Here is a 20,521-nt window from a genome sequence, read left to right on the forward strand (position 1 = left end):
TCCTGTTAACCCCTTAACATAGACTTGATTAAAGCTCATCAGTTAAGGGGTTAATGTGCAGCTCTGTATATGCTACATTAGTACCCAGTGAGGGGGCAAGAGTGTCAGCCTGCCAGCCAATGAGGAGGCTCAAAATGGGGGCATTACCACATGGTAATCCTACCGTCCCAAGTCTCCTCATGGCGGGCGCCACCATCTTCCCCCCACCAGGTGCTCAGGTAAGTACTGCCCCGCTGCCTACATCCATGCATCCCCTTGCCTCACCCCCTCTGCCACATATTTTCCCCCTCCCATCCACTCACCTTTTACTGTCCATGACCTGGTCCATCACAGGCATGCCGTTGCAGCCTCATCAATAACGGTCATGGAAAGGGAGAGGGGACTACATATTCCCTTCTCTGGATCCATGGCAGCCATATTTCTTTTTTTTTTAAATTAAAAACAAACTATTAGTTTCTGGTACATTGCACCTGATACTAATAACAATATCAGGGACAGGGGGTCAAAGGCAGGAGGACAGAGACATGGAGCAGGGGGCATAGTCAGGAGAACAGAGGTATGGGGCACACAGAAATGAAGCATGGACAGGTGAACAAAGACAGAATCACAGAGACATGGAGCACAAAGGCATGATGACAATGTTATGGAACACAGACCTGCAGTGCGCCGGCAGGGGCACAGAGAAATTAAGCAGAGTAAGGGGGCACAGGCAGGGGCACAAAGACATGGGGCCTCATTCCGAGTTGGGCGGTAAGGGTTAACGGTCACCGGTAACGAGACCGGTGCCGTTAAACCCTTACCACCCAATTCCGAGTTCCCTTTGCGGGTTGTACATTAACGCCTGCTTTTGGCAGGTGTTAAAAAACGAACCAGCAAAAGGACTTTGGAGGTAATTACGGTACCATAATTTACGGTGCCGTAATTACCGCCTTCCCCATTCCCATTGAGCCCTATGGGGCAAAAATGGGAATGGGGAAGGGCAAATGGGGAATTACCGCCCCCTCCAACCTTGGAATGGGGCGGTAATACCTCCATTCACCATGGAGGAGTCGGAAGGGGGTTTGGAGGCAGCCATGGAGCGAATAGCGCCATGGTTACCTCCAAACTCGGAATGAGGGCCATGGAGATGAGACTTGTGGCACAGGCAGGAGCACAGGCAGCAATACACAGACATGGAGAACAGATGGGGGCACAACCACAGAGACATGGAGCACATACAAGGTGGATAAGGCAGGAGCACAGAGACTTGGAGCATAGACAGGGGAGCAAAAGCAAGAACACAGATAGGGGCACAGTCAGGAGCACAGAGGTATGGCGCACGAAGACAGGATGACAATGATATGGAACACAGACCTGCAGTGCACTGGCAGGAGCACAGAGACAGGGGCACACAGGCAGGAGTACAAAGACATGGGGCACAGACAAAGGGACACAGACAGGTGGCACATGGAGGAGCACAGAGACATGGAGCACAGAAAAAGAGCACAGAGACATGTGGAACTGATGGCCGGCACAGGCAGGAGCACAGAGACATGGTGCACAGAGACTTTAAGGATACCAGTACAGCTTTCTCCACCACACCCGTTTGCTTTCCATGTGTTGATTGATGAACACAGACGACTTCAGAACTTCCTTCTTTCTCAACACATAAGATCCTCTGCCGTTAGCATAAATAATCCATCACCCTCCAGTCGCTGTTTTGGGGTAATGTTCCAATGTATTTCTCATTCAGGTTAATAATGGGAGCCCATTGTAGTCTGTGCATTTTAACATAGATGAGCTTGGTTTATCAAGCTTCATTTTTTACTCTGTTCATAAACAAAATAATACTCATGCAGAGTACAAGGTTTAGCTGAACATTTTGCAATGTGTTACTCATTCACTCTGTGACCACCAGCTGATGAAGTTTATGAGAGTTTGAAAGCAAATGCATTGTCCAATCTCAACATATTTTTGTTAGTTCCATAAAAGGTATAAAAGTTGGATTTTGAGTAAAATCACAACACATTTTAACAAGTTTAAAGCCGTCAGAAGTTAGATAGTTAGTCTCTCTGATAGTCCTCATTGGTAATGTTGTCCTCATTAGTAAGGTTTCAGGGAAACATGTATAAAAACATGGTGTGAACTAATTTCCGCTCTAGTGTGGCAGCTGTTCGAGTAGTCCCAAACTTCCCTCAGAGAGTGTAAAATGAACCGCACAAATTAAAAACTGGGATGGTCATGTATAGACTACATGATGCCCACTTTACATTCTGCATGTGTCTGAATCTCTTCATTGGCCATACAAAACCTAAAATAATCACCACGACTTGTCTGTTTGCATCAAATGGTATTTCAGAATGTTTGCTCCCTTCATGAAATAACCACTGAACAGAACTGTTGTAACTACCCTTGCGGATCTCCAGGTTTGTTTTAGTTGTACTTTTTGCATGGTTGCCTGGCTCCTGGCCCTTGTGGTTACCCTGTACTGGAAAATAACAGGATGCACAGAGCTTCAAATGTGCTTGTGTTGTGACCTGATGTTAATGATCCTCTAACATGAGAAACTCACCCAAATGCAAGAAGTAAGAGGTGTTCCGAAGATCGAGGTGGCAGAACATACATCATCCAATTTCCTCTATGCAAAATAGTAAAGAATGGTGTAGCCGTCCGAGCATCCTGTGCGGTCATGGTTAATCTCATTTCAGGTTTCAGCTCTCCTTTTTGTTATAACATGCATATTTTAATTTCTGATTATGAACTGTTTCTTTGTCACTTCACTGTAATTTCTACTACTTTTTCTGGAAGTTATTTTTTATATTTATATTAGCAGCTCCTGTTGCTTCTGTCATGTTATCTTCTCACAGGATTAATATATGTAAATGCATTACTTGTTTATGTACATTTATTTATGGGACACATGGCATGCTATGAAAATAACTTTCCTGTGTCCAGGTAAAGGTTAAAATCCTGCAGCTTTAATGGAAATGAACTTTATTCTAACTCCTTCATGGTGGTACTTAGTCAGTTATGCCGTTCAGTACTGTTACAAACCCACAGGACCGCTACTACCAGGATTTACACCTGAGAGGACATCCAAGTGCTTACCACTATGGATTGTTCCTGAATGGATCTTTTGATGTTTCTGTAGAATCACCTTCTTAGCATAGCATTTCCCACACTCTGTGCACTGGTAGGGTCGCTCCCCAGTATGGCTCCTCTGATGCTCGATCAGACTCCCCTTCCGAGTGAAGCTTTTCTCACACTCTGTACACTGGAATGGCCGCTCCCCAGAATGGATTTTCTGATGCTGGATTAGACTCCCCCTCTGAGTGAAGCTTTTCTCACATTCCGTACACTGGTAGAGACGTTCCCCTGTGTGGGATGTCTGATGTGTCTTCATGTGTGATCTTGTATTAAATCGCTTTCCACATTCCGCGCACTCATAAGGTTTCTCTCCAGTGTGAAGCCTTTGGTGGCTTGCCAGATTGGAAGCTTTTTGGAAACTCTTCTTACACTCTGTGCACCCATAGGGCCTCTCCCCAGTATGAATTCTCTGGTGGATTCTTAGATGGGTATATGTTTGGAGGCGTTTCTCGCACACTGTGCATTCGTAGGGATTCTCCCCAGTATGAATTGTTTGATGGTTCCGCAAGGTTGAGAGGTCTCTGAAGCTCCTTTTGCACTCTGTGCATTCAAAGGGCTTCTCCCCAGTATGTAGACTCTGGTGTCTTTTCAGTTGGGTAGCTGTTTGGAGGCACTTTTTGCACTCGGTGCATTCATAGGGCTTCTCTCCAGTATGACTCCTCTGATGGATGATCAGAACTGAGACATGAACGAAGCGCTTCTTGCACCATGTGCATTCATAGGGCCTTTCTCCTGCGTGAATCTTCCGATGGTTAATCAGATCTGATCTTTGGGAGAATCTTTCGTCACAGTCCATGCAGTGGTAGAGTCGCATAATATTATGCAACTTCAGATGCTGGTACAGATTATAGCTCCGATTGAAGGTTTTCTCACACTCTGTGCACTGGTACGGTCGTTCCCCAGTATGGATCTGCTGATGCTGGGCAAGATGTGACCTCCTAATGAAGATTTTCCCACACTCTGTGCATTCATAGCTTTTCTTGCTCTTGAGAACTTTTTTGTCTAGCTTTAGACTGGACTTTTTGCTTTCTTCGAGGAGCGTTTCACTGCAGGGAAATGCTTTCTCCTTCGTGTGGCTCTTCACACGCATCATGAGTTGGGAGTTCTCAATAAAACTCTGGTCACAGTGTGTGCCTCTTCCACGGCCCTCGATCGCGGTAATCACTCCATTCCCTGTTGATAGAATAAAAGGTTACAGGCATTTTGTCAAGTCTTCATACAGCCTAACCAATAGACAGTTTTCCACAAATACACTAGGTGAGCCTTAGGGAATCCTTTCTCCCATCCAAATGTTTAAACTCAACCTCCAATAAACAGGATATCAAAAAAAAAGTAGAGCTCAACAATTTATGTTCTAAAATAAATACAACTAAAAGAAGGAGTTTGAATAGCGTCAAATGAACAATGTTGCAGCAAGTGAAATATGTCACAGATAACATACAGAAAACCTAAGAATACTCACCGTAGGACTACACAAATCAAACAGCAGACTCTAGATGAGAAATACAGGCACACAGATAAAATACTTTGCAGAGAGAAAACAGCTCTTTAGCTTCCTTTTAAAAAGAACCTTAGAGTTGACATTTCTCAGGTGTCTGAGGCGAGAATTCTGCAAGGCCACTCTGGCAGCCTGGAAGGTTTTCCACCCATACGCATCTCTCTAGGTGTCTGGGCAGAGAATGCCACAAGGCCACTCTGGCAGCATGGAAGGTTTTCCACCCAGATGCACATCTCTTTGGGGGGGAGGTCTGGGGAGAGAATTCTGCAAGGCCACGTCCGGCACTGGGGACGGTTTTCCACCCATACACATCTCTCTCAGGTGTCTGGGGAGAGAAATCCATGGGGCCACTCCTTCCAGTGGATACTGGGACATCTTTGCATAACAAAGCAGGTAACATTCTGGAAATTAGTTATGGAGCATTTATATGGAGATTGAATTAAAGATGTACAGCATACAGTGGATTTTTACCTTTTGAGGATGGGATGTGGGGAGACGGGGGAATCGATATAATCACCTTCTACTTTAATAAAGTAGCGGGCGCCCCACTCTAGAAAGAACATGGCATGATAACCTGTTCAGTAGTTTTTTCCCGCTTTGACAGTCCGCAGTCATCGCTTTTTGCTCACTGTACCTTTCACAGATGGGAAATATCATCAGTCTTTGTCTCGCCCACATGGGCAGTCCAGCACCGACATGCTATGGCAATTCCCTTCTGAACAAGTGATGAGGCCCAACAAGGCTGAAACACGTATCTGGGGTTGCTGTTGGAACTCTTGTTCAGAAGGGAATTGCCATAGCATTCTCAAAGTGGGAAAAAGCCACAGAACAGGTTATAATGCCATGTTCTTTCTGGAGAGGGGCGCCCGACACCTTTCTTTGAAAACCTTTATACTTTAAGTCAACTTTGCAGGTAGTGTATGGTGGAATCACCAGAACAGCTCAGGCACGAACGCCAGGAATTGTGGGAGATGGAGATACACACCGAGAATTAAGGAGGGGCATGGCTGAACAATGGGCTGTGATTAATCTAGCTACGTCATCACTCCCTCTCTGAGGGAAAGCTCTTTCCATATGGCCAAGGAAAGGAAGCCACTACCTGATCCTGACCCTGCGGGTGGCTGATTGAGGGAGGACCGTATCGGGGAGACAATCCTCGTAGGAGGGAAGGAGACTCACTAGAAGGAACATGGTATCCCCCCCCCCCCTTTCCACTCAGGGTATGACGCCAACCCCTTGAATTCCCAAACCTGTATTGCATATATTGATATTGTAGGGGAGGAATGGCCACGAGGCCCTCCTCACCTACAGCTCCCTCCCCAGGTAAGGACCATGGCTCGTTGGGCGCACCCTCATGCCACCCGGGCCCAGGTGGAGGAGGGTTCACCCGCCGACGACATTGCCCACACGCACCCTGTCTTTGCAGTTACCAAAAATTAAGTTAGGCCTAGACGCCATCTTGCATAGCAAACATGGTGTGAGTTCAGCACACTGTAACGAGGCCCCCACCTTTGGAGGGCCTTTCATGCATCTCTGCCGCCTCAGCAGCCCTGGCAGATCCGTTGCAAGCGCGTTCCCATGAGAAAGTCTGAGATGAGCTAAACCCGAGATGCCAACACGGCAACATTATATTAGTAACAATGTGATATTGCACCCCGTATGACCCGGACCGCAAGGCCGGGGTAACGGGGAAAAAGCTGAAGCATCACTATCTGAAGAAGGTGGAAAATAATTCAAGTATTGGTATTAATGAACTACCTCTGTTTAAAATGTGAATAAACCATAAAAATGTAACGTTATATGATATCCCTCCAGGTCTGGACTAATGCTGCTATAACCACGGAGAAAGATGTTGACTAAACGTGTAACCTCTATTTTGTAAAAGTGTTTTTCAATAGTATGTAGAAACTTGAACTCATATATGTTTTTGAATCACCCAAAGCGGCGAGCATCAATCTCTGTAGGCCATAACCTAGATATCCCTCGTATAACGTCTAATGTACATACAATACGCACACAATGTAGTGAATATAATGTTAGGTAATGAAAAGGTACTGGAACCGACTGTATTAAAGAAATGTGTAACGAAATTGAAATATATATATATGTGTGTCTAAATAACGTCAAAATAAGGCAGAACAGTATAGAACTTCTGCATTCACTGATCAGCAACGCACGAGGAAAATACCTTTGTGGATATATGCAAGGCCATTCCCTCTCCCACCCCACCAAGCCTGCCAGATAAAAAAGCTAAGACTTGTGCCGCGCTCCCTCACCTCCCCCAACCAAGCTGGCGTTACTTCAGAGAGTCAGAGGCCCCGGCACCGCAACCAAGGCCACAGCCCGCCACCTGTGTTATTTACAGCACGGTAATAAACCCACGGTTGAACCCACTGATCTACCAGCACCCTCTCATAAATCCCACGAACCCCCCAAGAATCCTGACCCCGTGTAAGGACGACCCCCATCATTGGGACAAGACACAGAGACCCATCTATATAATAACTTCTAACGCAGCAGACACGCATGTATCACTCGGCCCAGGCCCCAGAGCCCCGTCCCGTGACCTAAAATACCGGTCAATAAGACACAGGTAAATCTCACCCCAACCGACAACCACCAGACCTCTCACGAGGTGCATTCCTCATGTGTTGTGTTTATTTTATAAGATAAGCTGTTGAAGCGATTTATTAATGAACTTAAATGTCATTTTCTGAATAACTGCAGTATGCATGGCCTAGGGCAAATAAGACAGGAAAGGTATTCGTCATTGTCACAGGCTGCCCCAGCACATCAACACCGTACAGATGACCTCAAGCCGGCCTGCCAGGCCCAACCCAACCCACGAGGCTGACCAGTGACGTCGTCACGCCAGGACCAACCCCGCGGCAGCAACACCTATAGTTAGTCGACGCCACCCAATCCCAATCGACTTGTGCCCCCTATAGTGTTTAGGTGTTGATGACGTTTTTTGTATTAGAAATACGCCTGTCTTTGCTATTGTCAGACAGAGCGCTCTCGTAGGTTGCAGAGTTCTTTGCATGCCTTATCCTTGGATAAACTCCCACTTACGCTCACCCGCACTCTGTCTTGGTCTTATTCCCACTACGGGAGAGTCCCTTATTGTCTCTCATTGCGGGGAGGATCGTGCTGAATTGGGGGCGCTTCCCTTCAGTGGTGACCCCGATAGCGTGATATCTCCAAACTATTTTTCCTAACTCCTTCTTAAACGACCCCCTTGTGGCACGAGAATCTCCGGTTGAGAAGGGATACGCACGGTGAGCCGTCTCCGGGAGGCCGCCCGCCAACGGCGACCGGCACAATAAGAAGTGCGCACTCAATGAGAAAGGGTACGGGATCCCGATTGGAAAAAAATCCCCTTTGAGTGCCGCTCGCCGGAGCCAGGGGCTGACCGTTGAGTTACCGGTAACGCCGCCTGGACGGACCCAGTTTCGGAGAGTATCGGTTCAAGACGGGCACGTGAGTACCGAGTGCGAGTGATCGTCAAGGGGAGAAGAAGGGGAATTGGGAATAAAAGAACGGGGACAGGTAGAGGAGAAGAATATCGGGGGTCTACTAGAGACGGGTCTTGAAACTTTCTTTATTATTTCTTTGCATATGGCCATTAGGAGTAAGAAATAAGTGACGTGGTAGAAGTGACGGAAACCTAGCTCCGAAAGGGGGTGGAAGGCGGCGCCGCATAGTGCTATCTAAACTAGTACTGGGAATATATGAAGAAGTGAGAAATAAGTTATTGGTGTCTAGCAAAAGGAGACACCGGGAATATTTTTAGTGATTGTGCTCTCTCTCTCTATTTCTTTTTTTCCATTTCCACGGGGCAGGGGGGGGGAAAATGAGAAGGGTATAAAAGTAGTTAGAACATCTTAAAAAGTGGGGACTCAGTAGTGGCACGTACAGACGTGAACACAGTAACCTTAGCAGGGAAACAGGGACAGCTGGCCAGGGAGGAAAGGGAGGAAAAAAGACAAAAGTGTGAGTGGAAAGTATTGTGAAGGGTGCGCGCACCGTACGAGTGTTGGAGACGAACGGGTGGCCGCGAGGTGGTGCCAGAGAGTGTGGCCATAACCATTACTTGATCAATTGCAAGTGAGATTACGTAAGAGTGCCTGGGAATGGGAAGGAGATGAGATATGGTGAGTGAGAAAAGATTTGCACAGTGAATAACAGTGGGTGATAATTTTGAGAGGTCCGCTCTTGTCTGTGCCGTAAAGGTATACATACGCATATCTACACCTAATCAAAAGTAACGAAGGCGAACGCGGTAGCGCTAGCGATTTAGAGGATGGGGGCTGAAACTCCCTTGTCACACATTTGTAAGAGCTTGCCGGGATATGCTGAACGCATAAATAAATATCATGATCAATGGTTAACAGAATTGAAAGGGGAGGGGTTGCCCCAGATTTGGCCAGAAGGAGGGTCTTTTGACAAAAGCGTTCTTGATATGGTATGTACATGTATTCGCCTCAAGTATAAGGGGAAACAATGGCAGAATAGGAAGGAGATATTAGATCTCTGGAGATTGTTTGAGGAAGTACCCCCACCCAAAGCTCCAACACCAAATATTGATTTACCTTCCACCACAGATAATCCACTGATGATCCCGCGGGAGGAAAAAGGAACAGCTAAGTACAGAACAACCGGTGGAGGTGATTAAGTTGTACCCAATATTACCTAAACCAGCCCCTGCAGCAGGATATAGCGACCCGATTTATGTGCCTCCCCCTTCGACCAGCACACCACAAAGACCAACTGCACCCCCACCATACGAAAACACCAGAGAGCGCGCCCAGGGAGGCACACAGAGGGTGGACATAGAGAAGTTAACGAGTGACTTAGAGTCGAGGCTTACAGTGGCAAGAGATGAACTCTCAAGAATAAAAGACATATGTGAACGCACAGCATGCGCCCCCACACAATCTGGACGCACGTCTAGAGCGTCGAGCGAAAGTAGACAAATTGAGGAGGGATGGAAAAAGGGGGAAATACTGTTCAGAATTGAGGAAGAACCGACCAGGATAATAGAAGTGGGGGCAGCAGAAGGAAGCATTGGTGACGTCTCGCGAGAGAGAGGGATCAGAGAGGATTTGTTATGTGATGTCAGAGGAGGGGGGGATGAGAGTGATAGATTGAGCATGGCAATAGGAGGAGAAGGCGAGGAACTAGATGGTGCATGTTCACTGGGGACTATAGAAGATGAATGGATGGGACGACTAAGAAATAGGGTGGGGAAGATGGCGTCATTAGAGTCAGCAGTGACTAAGGAAAAGGAAGCTGCAACGGCAAAAGGGAAATTACAACTCCCATTACTCCACAGGGGGGGCGGGAGGCCAAACTATATACCGTGGGCTCAGATGGACAAGGCTAATTTAATGAAATTACTACCACAGCTGTCGGGAGGGGCAAGCAAGTGGATATATGCATTTGAGAAACATACCGCTGGTATACCGCTGGCAGTAGGCGATGTGAAAAGCCTACTAGTGTCCGCAGTAGGGGATCAGGCAGACAGAGTATGGGCTAAAGCGGGTTTTCCAGCTGTAACTTTAGAGTGTGATCGCCATGATGGGGCTTCTTTTAACACCGTGCGAGCAAGGGTGTGGGACGCACTGCGGGAAACCTTCCCAGATACCCCTGATTTGCAGTCAGTAATGCAATGTACCATGAATGACGGGGAGGACGCTATGGATTACATTCTCCGGGTGCAGGAGATGTGGAGAGCGGAAACGGGTACGCCCTGGCACCAATCCACGTCTCTATTTTACTTCATTATTAAGAGAGGGCTCCCAAAGGAAGTGCAAAAGGCACTAGATAAAATAGCAGGTGTCGAGGCAAAAGGCTGGCCGGAGATCCAAAGCATAATAGTACACCATTGTAAACGGATCAAAGAAAGAGAGAGGGAAGTAGCACAGAAAAGGTTGGCGGACGAGGCGAAGTTGGTGCAATCAAAATTGGTGAAGGTCGCAGCCGCGGTAGCGGGACTCCCACTCATACGGGAGGGAGAGGAAGGAGAGGAGGGGCAAATAGCAATACAAGGAAGAATAGCAGCGAATTGGGCAGGACAAGGGCAACGACAGTGGACAGAGCAGGAGCAGAACGGAGGTCCAACGTGGCAAGAGTGGGCCCCAAGAGGAGGAAGAGGTGGGTACAGGGGTCGAAGAGGAGGACAAGGGTATGGAGGAATGGGAGGAAATGGGTGGCAGGGTCCCAGAGGTCCACAGGGGAGCTGTTGGAATTGTGGGAGATGGGGGCATTACTCAAGAGAATGCAGAAGCAGACAAAACAACGGTTTCCAAGAGATAGAACAGTATGGACACCCCCATCCAGGAAGCCCCTACGGCCTCCCTATGGGACAATACCAGCAACCAGACAATGTAGTACAAAGGAGTAACGCACAACTACACGGACATCAGTACCGAACACAAACCAACCCACAGAATAATGACAATGTGCACTACACGTCTGGTAACACTTTCGCCACAGTAGCTAATGGGGCACCCGCCCCCGCACCTTACAGTGGAGTGTCAGTAGTTTCGGGGAACATTTTCGATCAAGGGGGGGCAATGAGACACCCCGCATAGGACAGCCCACAGAGAGCACTTGCGTGTCCAGTACTGTCTACGACCCACAATGCATCAGAGGAACCATTGATAGGAGCGCAGATAGGAGACAAGCAATTCATATTCATGGTGGATTCGGGAGCGGAGAAATCATGCATTAGAGAGGGCCGGTTCCCGTTATCTAATAGAACGTTAGAGACGCAGGGGTTCTCTGGGGCTGTAATTGAAGTTCCTTACACAGAGGTATTGGATGTGACAGTGGGGGGTAAAACAGTGAAAGCACCCTTACTGTACTACGAAAACTCTCCCATCAACTTACTGGGGAGAGATCTCTTGAGCAAACTAAACATGACCATATCATTCACAGGGAGCGGCATCGTATGTTCAACGCCAGGCATATGCCCCCTCCGTATATTAGCAGTAATACACGGCCACACAATAATAAAAGAGATCAGAGGGGTACCAAGAAATGAGGAGATGTTTGTCGAAGGCATGAGAACATTGGCTCTCATAGTACCAGAACTAAAAAGGGTGGAGTGGAGGATCCCAGCAGAATTCCTTTTTCGTCCCATAGCAAGCCCTGACACTGCTCTTGGGGCAGTACTATCGTTGGATTTGCATGCAATACATGTATCAACAAACAGAATATGTGTGATTGGTATTGACATGGAAGGATGTGAGTGGCGGACAGTATTGTGTACAAATGTAAATATCCCGCTGAGAGAGCTCTCGGACGAGGAGCTATTTTCTGACACTGAGGGAGATGGTGAAATAGTGATGGAACTGGCAATGCCCTGCGACATTGTAGTTACAGCCAGACAAACTAAGGTTGAACTAATGGCGGTAGTAGGAGCACCGCACACATTTTTTGATGAGGACATGAGTTCAGTACCCACTAACTTATGGACTAATGGCCCCCACGATGTAGGGTTGCTGCATGAAGTTCAGCCTGTGGTGATAAAAGTAAAACAGGGAGCAATACTACCCCGGGTGAAACAATATCCACTGTCGCGAGAAGCAGAAGAAGGGATCAGAGAGACAATCGATGCATTGTTAGCACAGGGTATAATAGTGCCCTCAAACTCCCCATGCAACACATGCATTTACCCAATCAAAAAGGCGAAGGGGGGTTCGTGGAGGATGATACAAGATTTACGCCCACTGAACGATGTGGTAATGAAGGAGTTCCCTTTAGTCCCGAACCCGGCGACAATACTGTGCAACATTCCAAAAGTAGCATCACACTTCACAGTAATTGACTTAAAAAATGCATTTTTCTCGATTCCCTTAGCGGAAGAGAGCAGGTACTTGACAGCATTTACATTGGGAGGAAGGAGGTTCGAACATTGCAGACTACCACAAGGATATTGCGAGAGCCCAAGCATATTTAACAGGGTACTACATGAAGATCTGGGGAATTTGTCTGTAGAAAGCACAGTGATTCAGTATGTTGATGATTTATTGGTTTGTGCACAGGCGGAGGAAGAGTGCCGACAGGACTCAATAACACTTTTGACTTTATTGGCCAATAAAGGATACAAGGTGGACAAGGGGAAGTTACAGTACTGTCTGACAGAGGTCCTATACTTGGGTCAGCTGATATCGAAGGATGGCAAGCGAATTATACCAGACAGGGCACAGGCGATTAGAACAATTGGAGAGCCCAAAACAGTAAAAGAGATGCAGAAATTTCTGGGTATGTGTAACTATTGCCGAGCATGGATATTGGACTATGCGGCGTACACAAGGCCCTTGTTACAGGCACTGAAAGAAGCACAACAAGAACACAAACACATAGAATGGACAGAGGAGATGAACACAGCATTTAACTCACTAAAAGAGCTGATATCAAGCGCTCCAGTACTAGCAAATCCAGATTATGGGCGCGAATTTTTCTTATTTTCACATTGCAAAGGAACACTGATGACAGCAGTATTGACGCAGAAAACATCTTTAGGGCACAAACCACTTGCTTACTATAGCGGCACCCTAGACGCAGTAATGCAAGGTCATTTCGCGTGCGAGCAATCCCTAGCTGCAGCCGCGTTCGCAATTGAAAAAAGTGCCACGATAGTGATGGGCTGCCCGGTGACACTGTTTGTGGAACACTCACTTTTTGCAATATTAGAGCGAACAAAGAGCACATTGACAACACAACGCGCCACAGCATATGAGATAATACTGTCCAGCGCTAACATCCATATAGTAAGATGTAAAACAGTGAACCCAGCCACATTCATCACAGAGGCATGCACCGTAGAGGACATGCAAAACCACAACTGCGCCACGTACACAGGTGACGAAAGTAAGGATCCAGTGATTTTTGAAAATGCCCTGACCGAGGGTGAGGTGTATTTTGTGGACGGGTCAGCATCAATAGACATGGAGACAGGAGAAAAGCATGTGGGTATGGCAGTGGTACGATTAGAGGAAGATGAATATGAGATACTAGTACAACACCGCCTCCCATCACACTATTCAGCGCAAGCAGCAGAACTAATAGCGCTAATAGAAGCATTGCATGCCGCCAAGGGGTGCGCAGTGACCATATATACAGACTCAGCATACATGACAACAACAGTTCACGGTGGGTTGGCCCGGTGGGGGCGGAGAGGGTTCCGACGAGCAGACGGAACGCCAGTCCAGCATGCAGAATTATTGAAAGAACTGATTGAGGCCCTGCAAGACCCCACGGCAGTGGCCATCGTAAAATGTCAAGCTCATACCGCAAATACAGATTTTATATCTTTGGGGAACGCGGCAGCAGATGCCGCTGCCAAAGCAGCTTCGTATTTACAGAAAGGTGAAATAGGAGAGTACATGTTGCACCACACAGCAAGCCAAGAGGTCCCCACAGGATACAACGTGATGTCCACACAGGAGATAATAGAGCTGCAAGAGGGAGCTAGTGCAGAGGAAAAATTGCTGTGGACTAAGAGAGGATGCAGCAAATCACCGACTGATTTATTGTGGCGACAAGAGAGTTCAGGAAAAGTGGTAATGCCAATTACGCTGCTAGAAATAGCATTTCAACAACTACACTTTCCCGCACACAACACAAAGAAACACATAATGGCAGAGATACAAGAAGATTGGTTTGCACCTTGCCTCCAGGAACACGTCACAAGGTTAGCTCTAGAATGCACGACATGTCAAATTTACAACTCAGGTATGACATTGCGTACACTAAGGGGTACGATACCAAAACCAAGTGGCCCATTCAGAGAGCTCCACATTGATTATGTAGATATGGGAGAAAGGTGTAACGGGGCTCGATACATGATTGTGGTTGTATGTCCATTTTCGAGGTGGGTGGAGGCAGGCCCATGTGCCCGCCCTGACGCGAAGGGCGCCGCGAAGTTCCTAGTGCGGGAAGTGTTTCCGCGCTGGGGAATTTGCGACGTTATTCGCTCAGATAACGGGACGCATTTTGTTAATGAATTATTTAAAGAAGTGACTACATTATTGGGAATAAAGCACAAATTATGTTCGATTTATCATCCTCAAAGTAATGGCGTCGTGGAAAAGATAAATGGCCTGTTAAAAAGCAGATTATCAAAACTTTGTTTTTCCCTTAAAAAGACTTGGATGTACTGCCTGCCTTTGGCCTTGTTTGAACTACGAAACCAGCCCAGTAAGGATCACCATTTGTCCCCGCACGAGATCGTCACGGGAAGAAGAATGCATACAGCGCATTCGCCTCTCCGTGAACGTTCTGATGCACACAGAAGCGCAGCTATATTGGGGGAGGAGTTCACAGAATACCTGCGAAAATTGACACGGGCAGCGCGCGTAATTGCAAAGCAACTAGCCCCCCCCTCGACAAGAGAGGAGGGGAACGCGACTGAACAAACCGGTTTGCCTGAAAAACCACTACAGCTAATGCCTGGTGACCTTATATATGTTAGAAGTTTTGTGCGGAGGTGGAACGCACCACGCTTCCATGGCCCCTATGAGGTAGTGTTTTGCACGCCTACAGCAGTAAAGGTTAAGGGCCTGCGATATTGGGTGCATTTGACAGATGTACGTAAAGCTTACAGCGCTGCGGAGAGTGAGGTGCAGGATGAGGCACAGGCAACAGCGGACGATGAAGTTGTGCGGAATGAATGATTGGAATTTTGTGTGCTTCATGAAATGAACGGTGAACACAATCAGCGCGCAACAAATGTCCTGGACTAAAACACGTACACATGTATATGTAAATTTTCTTTTTTTACAATTTTTGAAAGTTTTGCGTGGGGTTCTTTTTTTTTTCCCCTCCTGTGCTCTTTAAGATGTTTTTTATTATTATTGTTGTTTTTAAAATGTGATGTTTTTTTTTATTATTATTATTTATATATATATATATAGTAAGGTACGAATAATGATGACTGAAAGCTACCTTGTCTGTCAACAAACCCCCTCCCTCACCCAACCCTATATTTTATCACCGAAACGTTACAACGTGGAAATGCTTACATGTTTGTATTTAATGAACTTTTGTGTCTCAAACAGGATTTATCATGGCATCGAATGGGCAGCCTGCAACTAATAGATATGTTAGATTTAGAGAAATGTTAGTGGCTAGGTTAACATATTCATTTGAATGTGGTTTATCAATATGTGCTATCGTGTTCTTCATCTCAATGTTTTGTCTGGTGTTACACTGGATTATAGCGTTCATCTCGGGGGAGGGGGGAACAACACCACCCTTGCTTCTGGAGCGAAAACAATTCCGACTGTAGGTATCAAAGAAGGTGATTTCTTGATCTGGGATGGATCACACTTTGTGTGGGGATACTATACTACACCACCCACTGCTGTCCTCTCACAATGGAGAACCAAAAATGTAGATAATGACACAATGTCCCAACCTGGAACATACAACAACCACACGATCCCTCCCGCCCCAATTCCAAACAACGATCTCTTGTTTATTAAGGAGGATGGAAAAGTGATTATGATGACAGAACACAAGTCCCTATATGAAGGATTAGAAAAGGGGGGTGGGAGGGAGGAAGGGGGGGCCTGGTTCTTCACCTCCTATAACGAGAAGGTACAGAAGAAGGGAGAAAAGTAGGCGGAGGAGAGAGACTGGTGGAAAAGGGTATGATGAGTATTATGGGCTAGGGTTAGACAAAATGGAAGACCCACGACACCCTCACCAAGCAAATAAATGGTATGCAGACATGAGCACAACAGCCAAGCAAACAACCAATGAGAGCTGTTATGTCTGCTCACTTATCCCCCATGCATCAGGCACACCTAAAGTATTGTTGCCACGAGAATTGCCCATTGTGGATGCCCAATGTCTCCTTCATCTCACGCTGTGTAGAATAAAGAACACTTTCCAAGCACACGATGTCTCTTTCAGAATGTTACAGAACAACAAAACGTGCTATTCGCAAGCGTCTGGAGTAGTCTGCCTTAAAGAACCTTTCTTTGCAATACAAGGGACACTGTTTTCCGAAAACAAATGGAAAGACGAAGAAGTGCTGTGCAAGGCAGAAGCACTGAAGGGTGTCCAACCGGAAAAGCTGCGGTGGATGGAAAGAACGTGCTTGCCAATATGGAAAGAACACATCCCTAAATTAACATGGGTAACAGCGATGGAGAAACCCTTCAAGCTACAAAGTGAAATACAAAACGAACTATGTTTCAAGGGAGAAGGAAAAATGGCAATAGGAACGAACAAGAACTGTAACAAAACTCTCACCATCCCAGATATGAAAAAAGGAACAGCAGCACTAATGGACACCTACTGGGTATGCGGAAACAAGGCGTACCTGCACCTTCCCCAATCATGGAGTGGTAGCTGCTCAATGGCCACTTTGCATTCAACACTAATGGTGATTCCCGAAAGCCATATTGACATAAGTAACATGATGAACGAAGGCTTGAACCAGAATGCAGCGTCTCCAACTACACAAGCGCACCTTTATGTCCTGTCCTCCGGAGGGAAAGGAGAAGAGCTCTCAAGGAACAAGCGAGCCTCGAATTATATATCACAAGCATCATCTGATTTATTGGCACAGATCCCAGACAAGTATCGCCTGTTCAGCTCCGTGGAAACATTCTTTGCTTCGCTAGTATCAAGTGTCCAAGCAAGAGCAAATGCAAAATGGCTCCAGATCACACGGTGGGAACTGATCCAGTTGGCCAATGACACTGAAGAAGGGTTTAACATAATAAAGGTGGAACTACGAGCTCTGCGATTAATGACCATGCAGAACAGGTATGTTCTAGACCTGTTAACAGCTATCGATGGAGGTGTTTGCCGAAAAATAGGAAGTGCGTGCTGCACGTTCGTACCTTCTGAAGACGCAGAAAATGGGTCCCTGTCCCACGTTATTGAAGCAGTACATAACCTGGGCGAGAAGATGAAAATTGAAGGTGGAGCTGAGGATAGCTCGTGGTTCGACAATATCTTCTCTTGGGTTCCCTCATGGCTTGGAGTGACAATGAAGTTCCTGATACCAATAGTGGTGATCATCCTTGTGATGTTCTGCCTGTGCCAGGTGGGCCTCCGATGTTGTGCTAACGCAGTTCCTAACGGTGCAATGATGATGGTGACAATGGGCAACTCCGGTAGTACAATTAAAGCAACACAAGAAGTACATGTGCAGACAGGAGCAGATAACACCCCCAGGTACCAGTTAGTGCCTATGTGCCGTGATAAGTACATAGTAGATAAACTATGGCACACCACTATCAAAGAACCACGAGACGTAGAACTGGAATGGTATGAGGAGGTCTGGGTAGATCTGGAAGAAACTGGCGACTGTATATATTTAACATGTACACCAGACGAGTATGCTAGGAGAGGTGAGAGCTTAAGGGGGGTGTGCAGAGCATGGATGCCTATAAAAGGAACCCCTGCATGGGATGGTGCAGTGTTAGAGGAACAAGAATGTAGAAGATTAGAAGAGCTAAAGAAATTCGTTACTTTAAGTAACGAAAGGGGGGAAATGTAGGGGAGGAATGGCCACGAGGCCCTCCTCACCTACAGCTCCCTCCCCAGGTAAGGACCATGGCTCGTTGGGCGCACCCTCATGCCACCCGGGCCCAGGTGGAGGAGGGTTCACCCGCCGACGACATTGCCCACACGCACCCTGTCTTTGCAGTTACCAAAAATTAAGTTAGGCCTAGACGCCATCTTGCATAGCAAACATGGTGTGAGTTCAGCACACTGTAACGAGGCCCCCACCTTTGGAGGGCCTTTCATGCATCTCTGCCGCCTCAGCAGCCCTGGCAGATCCGTTGCAAGCGCGTTCCCATGAGAAAGTCTGAGATGAGCTAAACCCGAGATGCCAACACGGCAACATTATATTAGTAACAATGTGATATTGCACCCCGTATGACCCGGACCGCAAGGCCGGGGTAACGGGGAAAAAGCTGAAGCATCACTATCTGAAGAAGGTGGAAAATAATTCAAGTATTGGTATTAATGAACTACCTCTGTTTAAAATGTGAATAAACCATAAAAATGTAACGTTATATGATATCCCTCCAGGTCTGGACTAATGCTGCTATAACCACGGAGAAAGATGTTGACTAAACGTGTAACCTCTATTTTGTAAAAGTGTTTTTCAATAGTATGTAGAAACTTGAACTCATATATGTTTTTGAATCACCCAAAGCGGCGAGCATCAATCTCTGTAGGCCATAACCTAGATATCCCTCGTATAACGTCTAATGTACATACAATACGCACACAATGTAGTGAATATAATGTTAGGTAATGAAAAGGTACTGGAACCGACTGTATTAAAGAAATGTGTAACGAAATTGAAATATATATATATGTGTGTCTAAATAACGTCAAAATAAGGCAGAACAGTATAGAACTTCTGCATTCACTGATCAGCAACGCACGAGGAAAATACCTTTGTGGATATATGCAAGGCCATTCCCTCTCCCACCCCACCAAGCCTGCCAGATAAAAAAGCTAAGACTTGTGCCGCGCTCCCTCACCTCCCCCAACCAAGCTGGCGTTACTTCAGAGAGTCAGAGGCCCCGGCACCGCAACCAAGGCCACAGCCCGCCACCTGTGTTATTTACAGCACGGTAATAAACCCACGGTTGAACCCACTGATCTACCAGCACCCTCTCATAAATCCCACGAACCCCCCAAGAATCCTGACCCCGTGTAAGGACGACCCCCATCATTGGGACAAGACACAGAGACCCATCTATATAATAACTTCTAACGCAGCAGACACGCATGTATCACTCGGCCCAGGCCCCAGAGCCCCGTCCCGTGACCTAAAATACCGGTCAATAAGACACAGGTAAATCTCACCCCAACCGACAACCACCAGACCTCTCACGAGGTGCATTCCTCATGTGTTGTGTTTATTTTATAAGATAAGCTGTTGAAGCGATTTATTAATGAACTTAAATGTCATTTTCTGAATAACTGCAGTATGCATGGCCTAGGGCAAATAAGACAGGAAAGGTATTCGTCATTGTCACAGGCTGCCCCAGCACATCAACACCGTACAGATGACCTCAAGCCGGCCTGCCAGGCCCAACCCAACCCACGAGGCTGACCAGTGACGTCGTCACGCCAGGACCAACCCCGCGGCAGCAACACCTATAGTTAGTCGACGCCACCCAATCCCAATCGACTTGTGCCCCCTATAGTGTTTAGGTGTTGATGACGTTTTTTGTATTAGAAATACGCCTGTCTTTGCTATTGTCAGACAGAGCGCTCTCGTAGGTTGCAGAGTTCTTTGCATGCCTTATCCTTGGATAAACTCCCACTTACGCTCACCCGCACTCTGTCTTGGTCTTATTCCCACTACGGGAGAGTCCCTTATTGTCTCTCATTGCGGGGAGGATCGTGCTGAATTGGGGGCGCTTCCCTTCAATATCAATCCAGTCCATCCACTTTGCACTGACAGTAGGGCTCATTTCTATACCTTTAGCAAAATGACAGACAAGGAAGCGCATGAGAGCAATGCAAAGCACTGAGGCTGCAGAACTAGAGACGCACTCTAGTGGTTACATGGATCCGATAGGTGCCAGGACATTTAAAACCACAGCACTGGGAGGAAGATGGAGCACCACTACACCTGGCACAGGTTGGGAAGCGAGGAAGAAGCCAGCTGTAGAGGGGAGCAGGAGAGCTGCAACTGGTGCCGCCATGAGAAGCTCATAGTGTGAAGGTATGCTGCACAGAAGTCTGCAGTAGGAGACACTGTGGAGAGGAGGCCAAGGAATAGCGGGTACTGGAGAGTGGCCGGGATGCCAACAGAGGGAGGACGTGCCTCGCTGGAGAAACCGAAGAGTGCGGAGAATGCCAAAGCTGCCACAAGAGACCAGTGAGCCCATAGAGGGG

At 47.0% G+C, this 20,521-nt stretch overlaps 1 protein-coding gene across 1 annotated transcript in view; it reads right to left on the reverse strand.

Moving 5' to 3' along the window:
* Positions 1-1,760: 1,760 nt before the first annotated feature.
* LOC138487560 (zinc finger protein 16-like) overlaps positions 1,761-20,521 on the reverse strand; it is a 127,316-nt gene continuing 108,555 nt past the window's right edge. The window contains exon 9 of the mRNA XM_069614040.1: positions 1,761-4,299. Within this exon, the coding sequence (XP_069470141.1) occupies positions 3,026-4,299 (1,274 nt within the window). The 3' untranslated portion in view covers positions 1,761-3,025. The remainder of the gene's footprint in view (positions 4,300-20,521) is intronic.

Source organism: Ambystoma mexicanum, chromosome 9 (genome assembly GCF_040938575.1).
Source record: "Ambystoma mexicanum isolate Mex_15411 chromosome 9, UKY_AmexF1_1, whole genome shotgun sequence".
Classification (NCBI taxonomy): Eukaryota; Metazoa; Chordata; class Amphibia; order Caudata; family Ambystomatidae; genus Ambystoma; species Ambystoma mexicanum.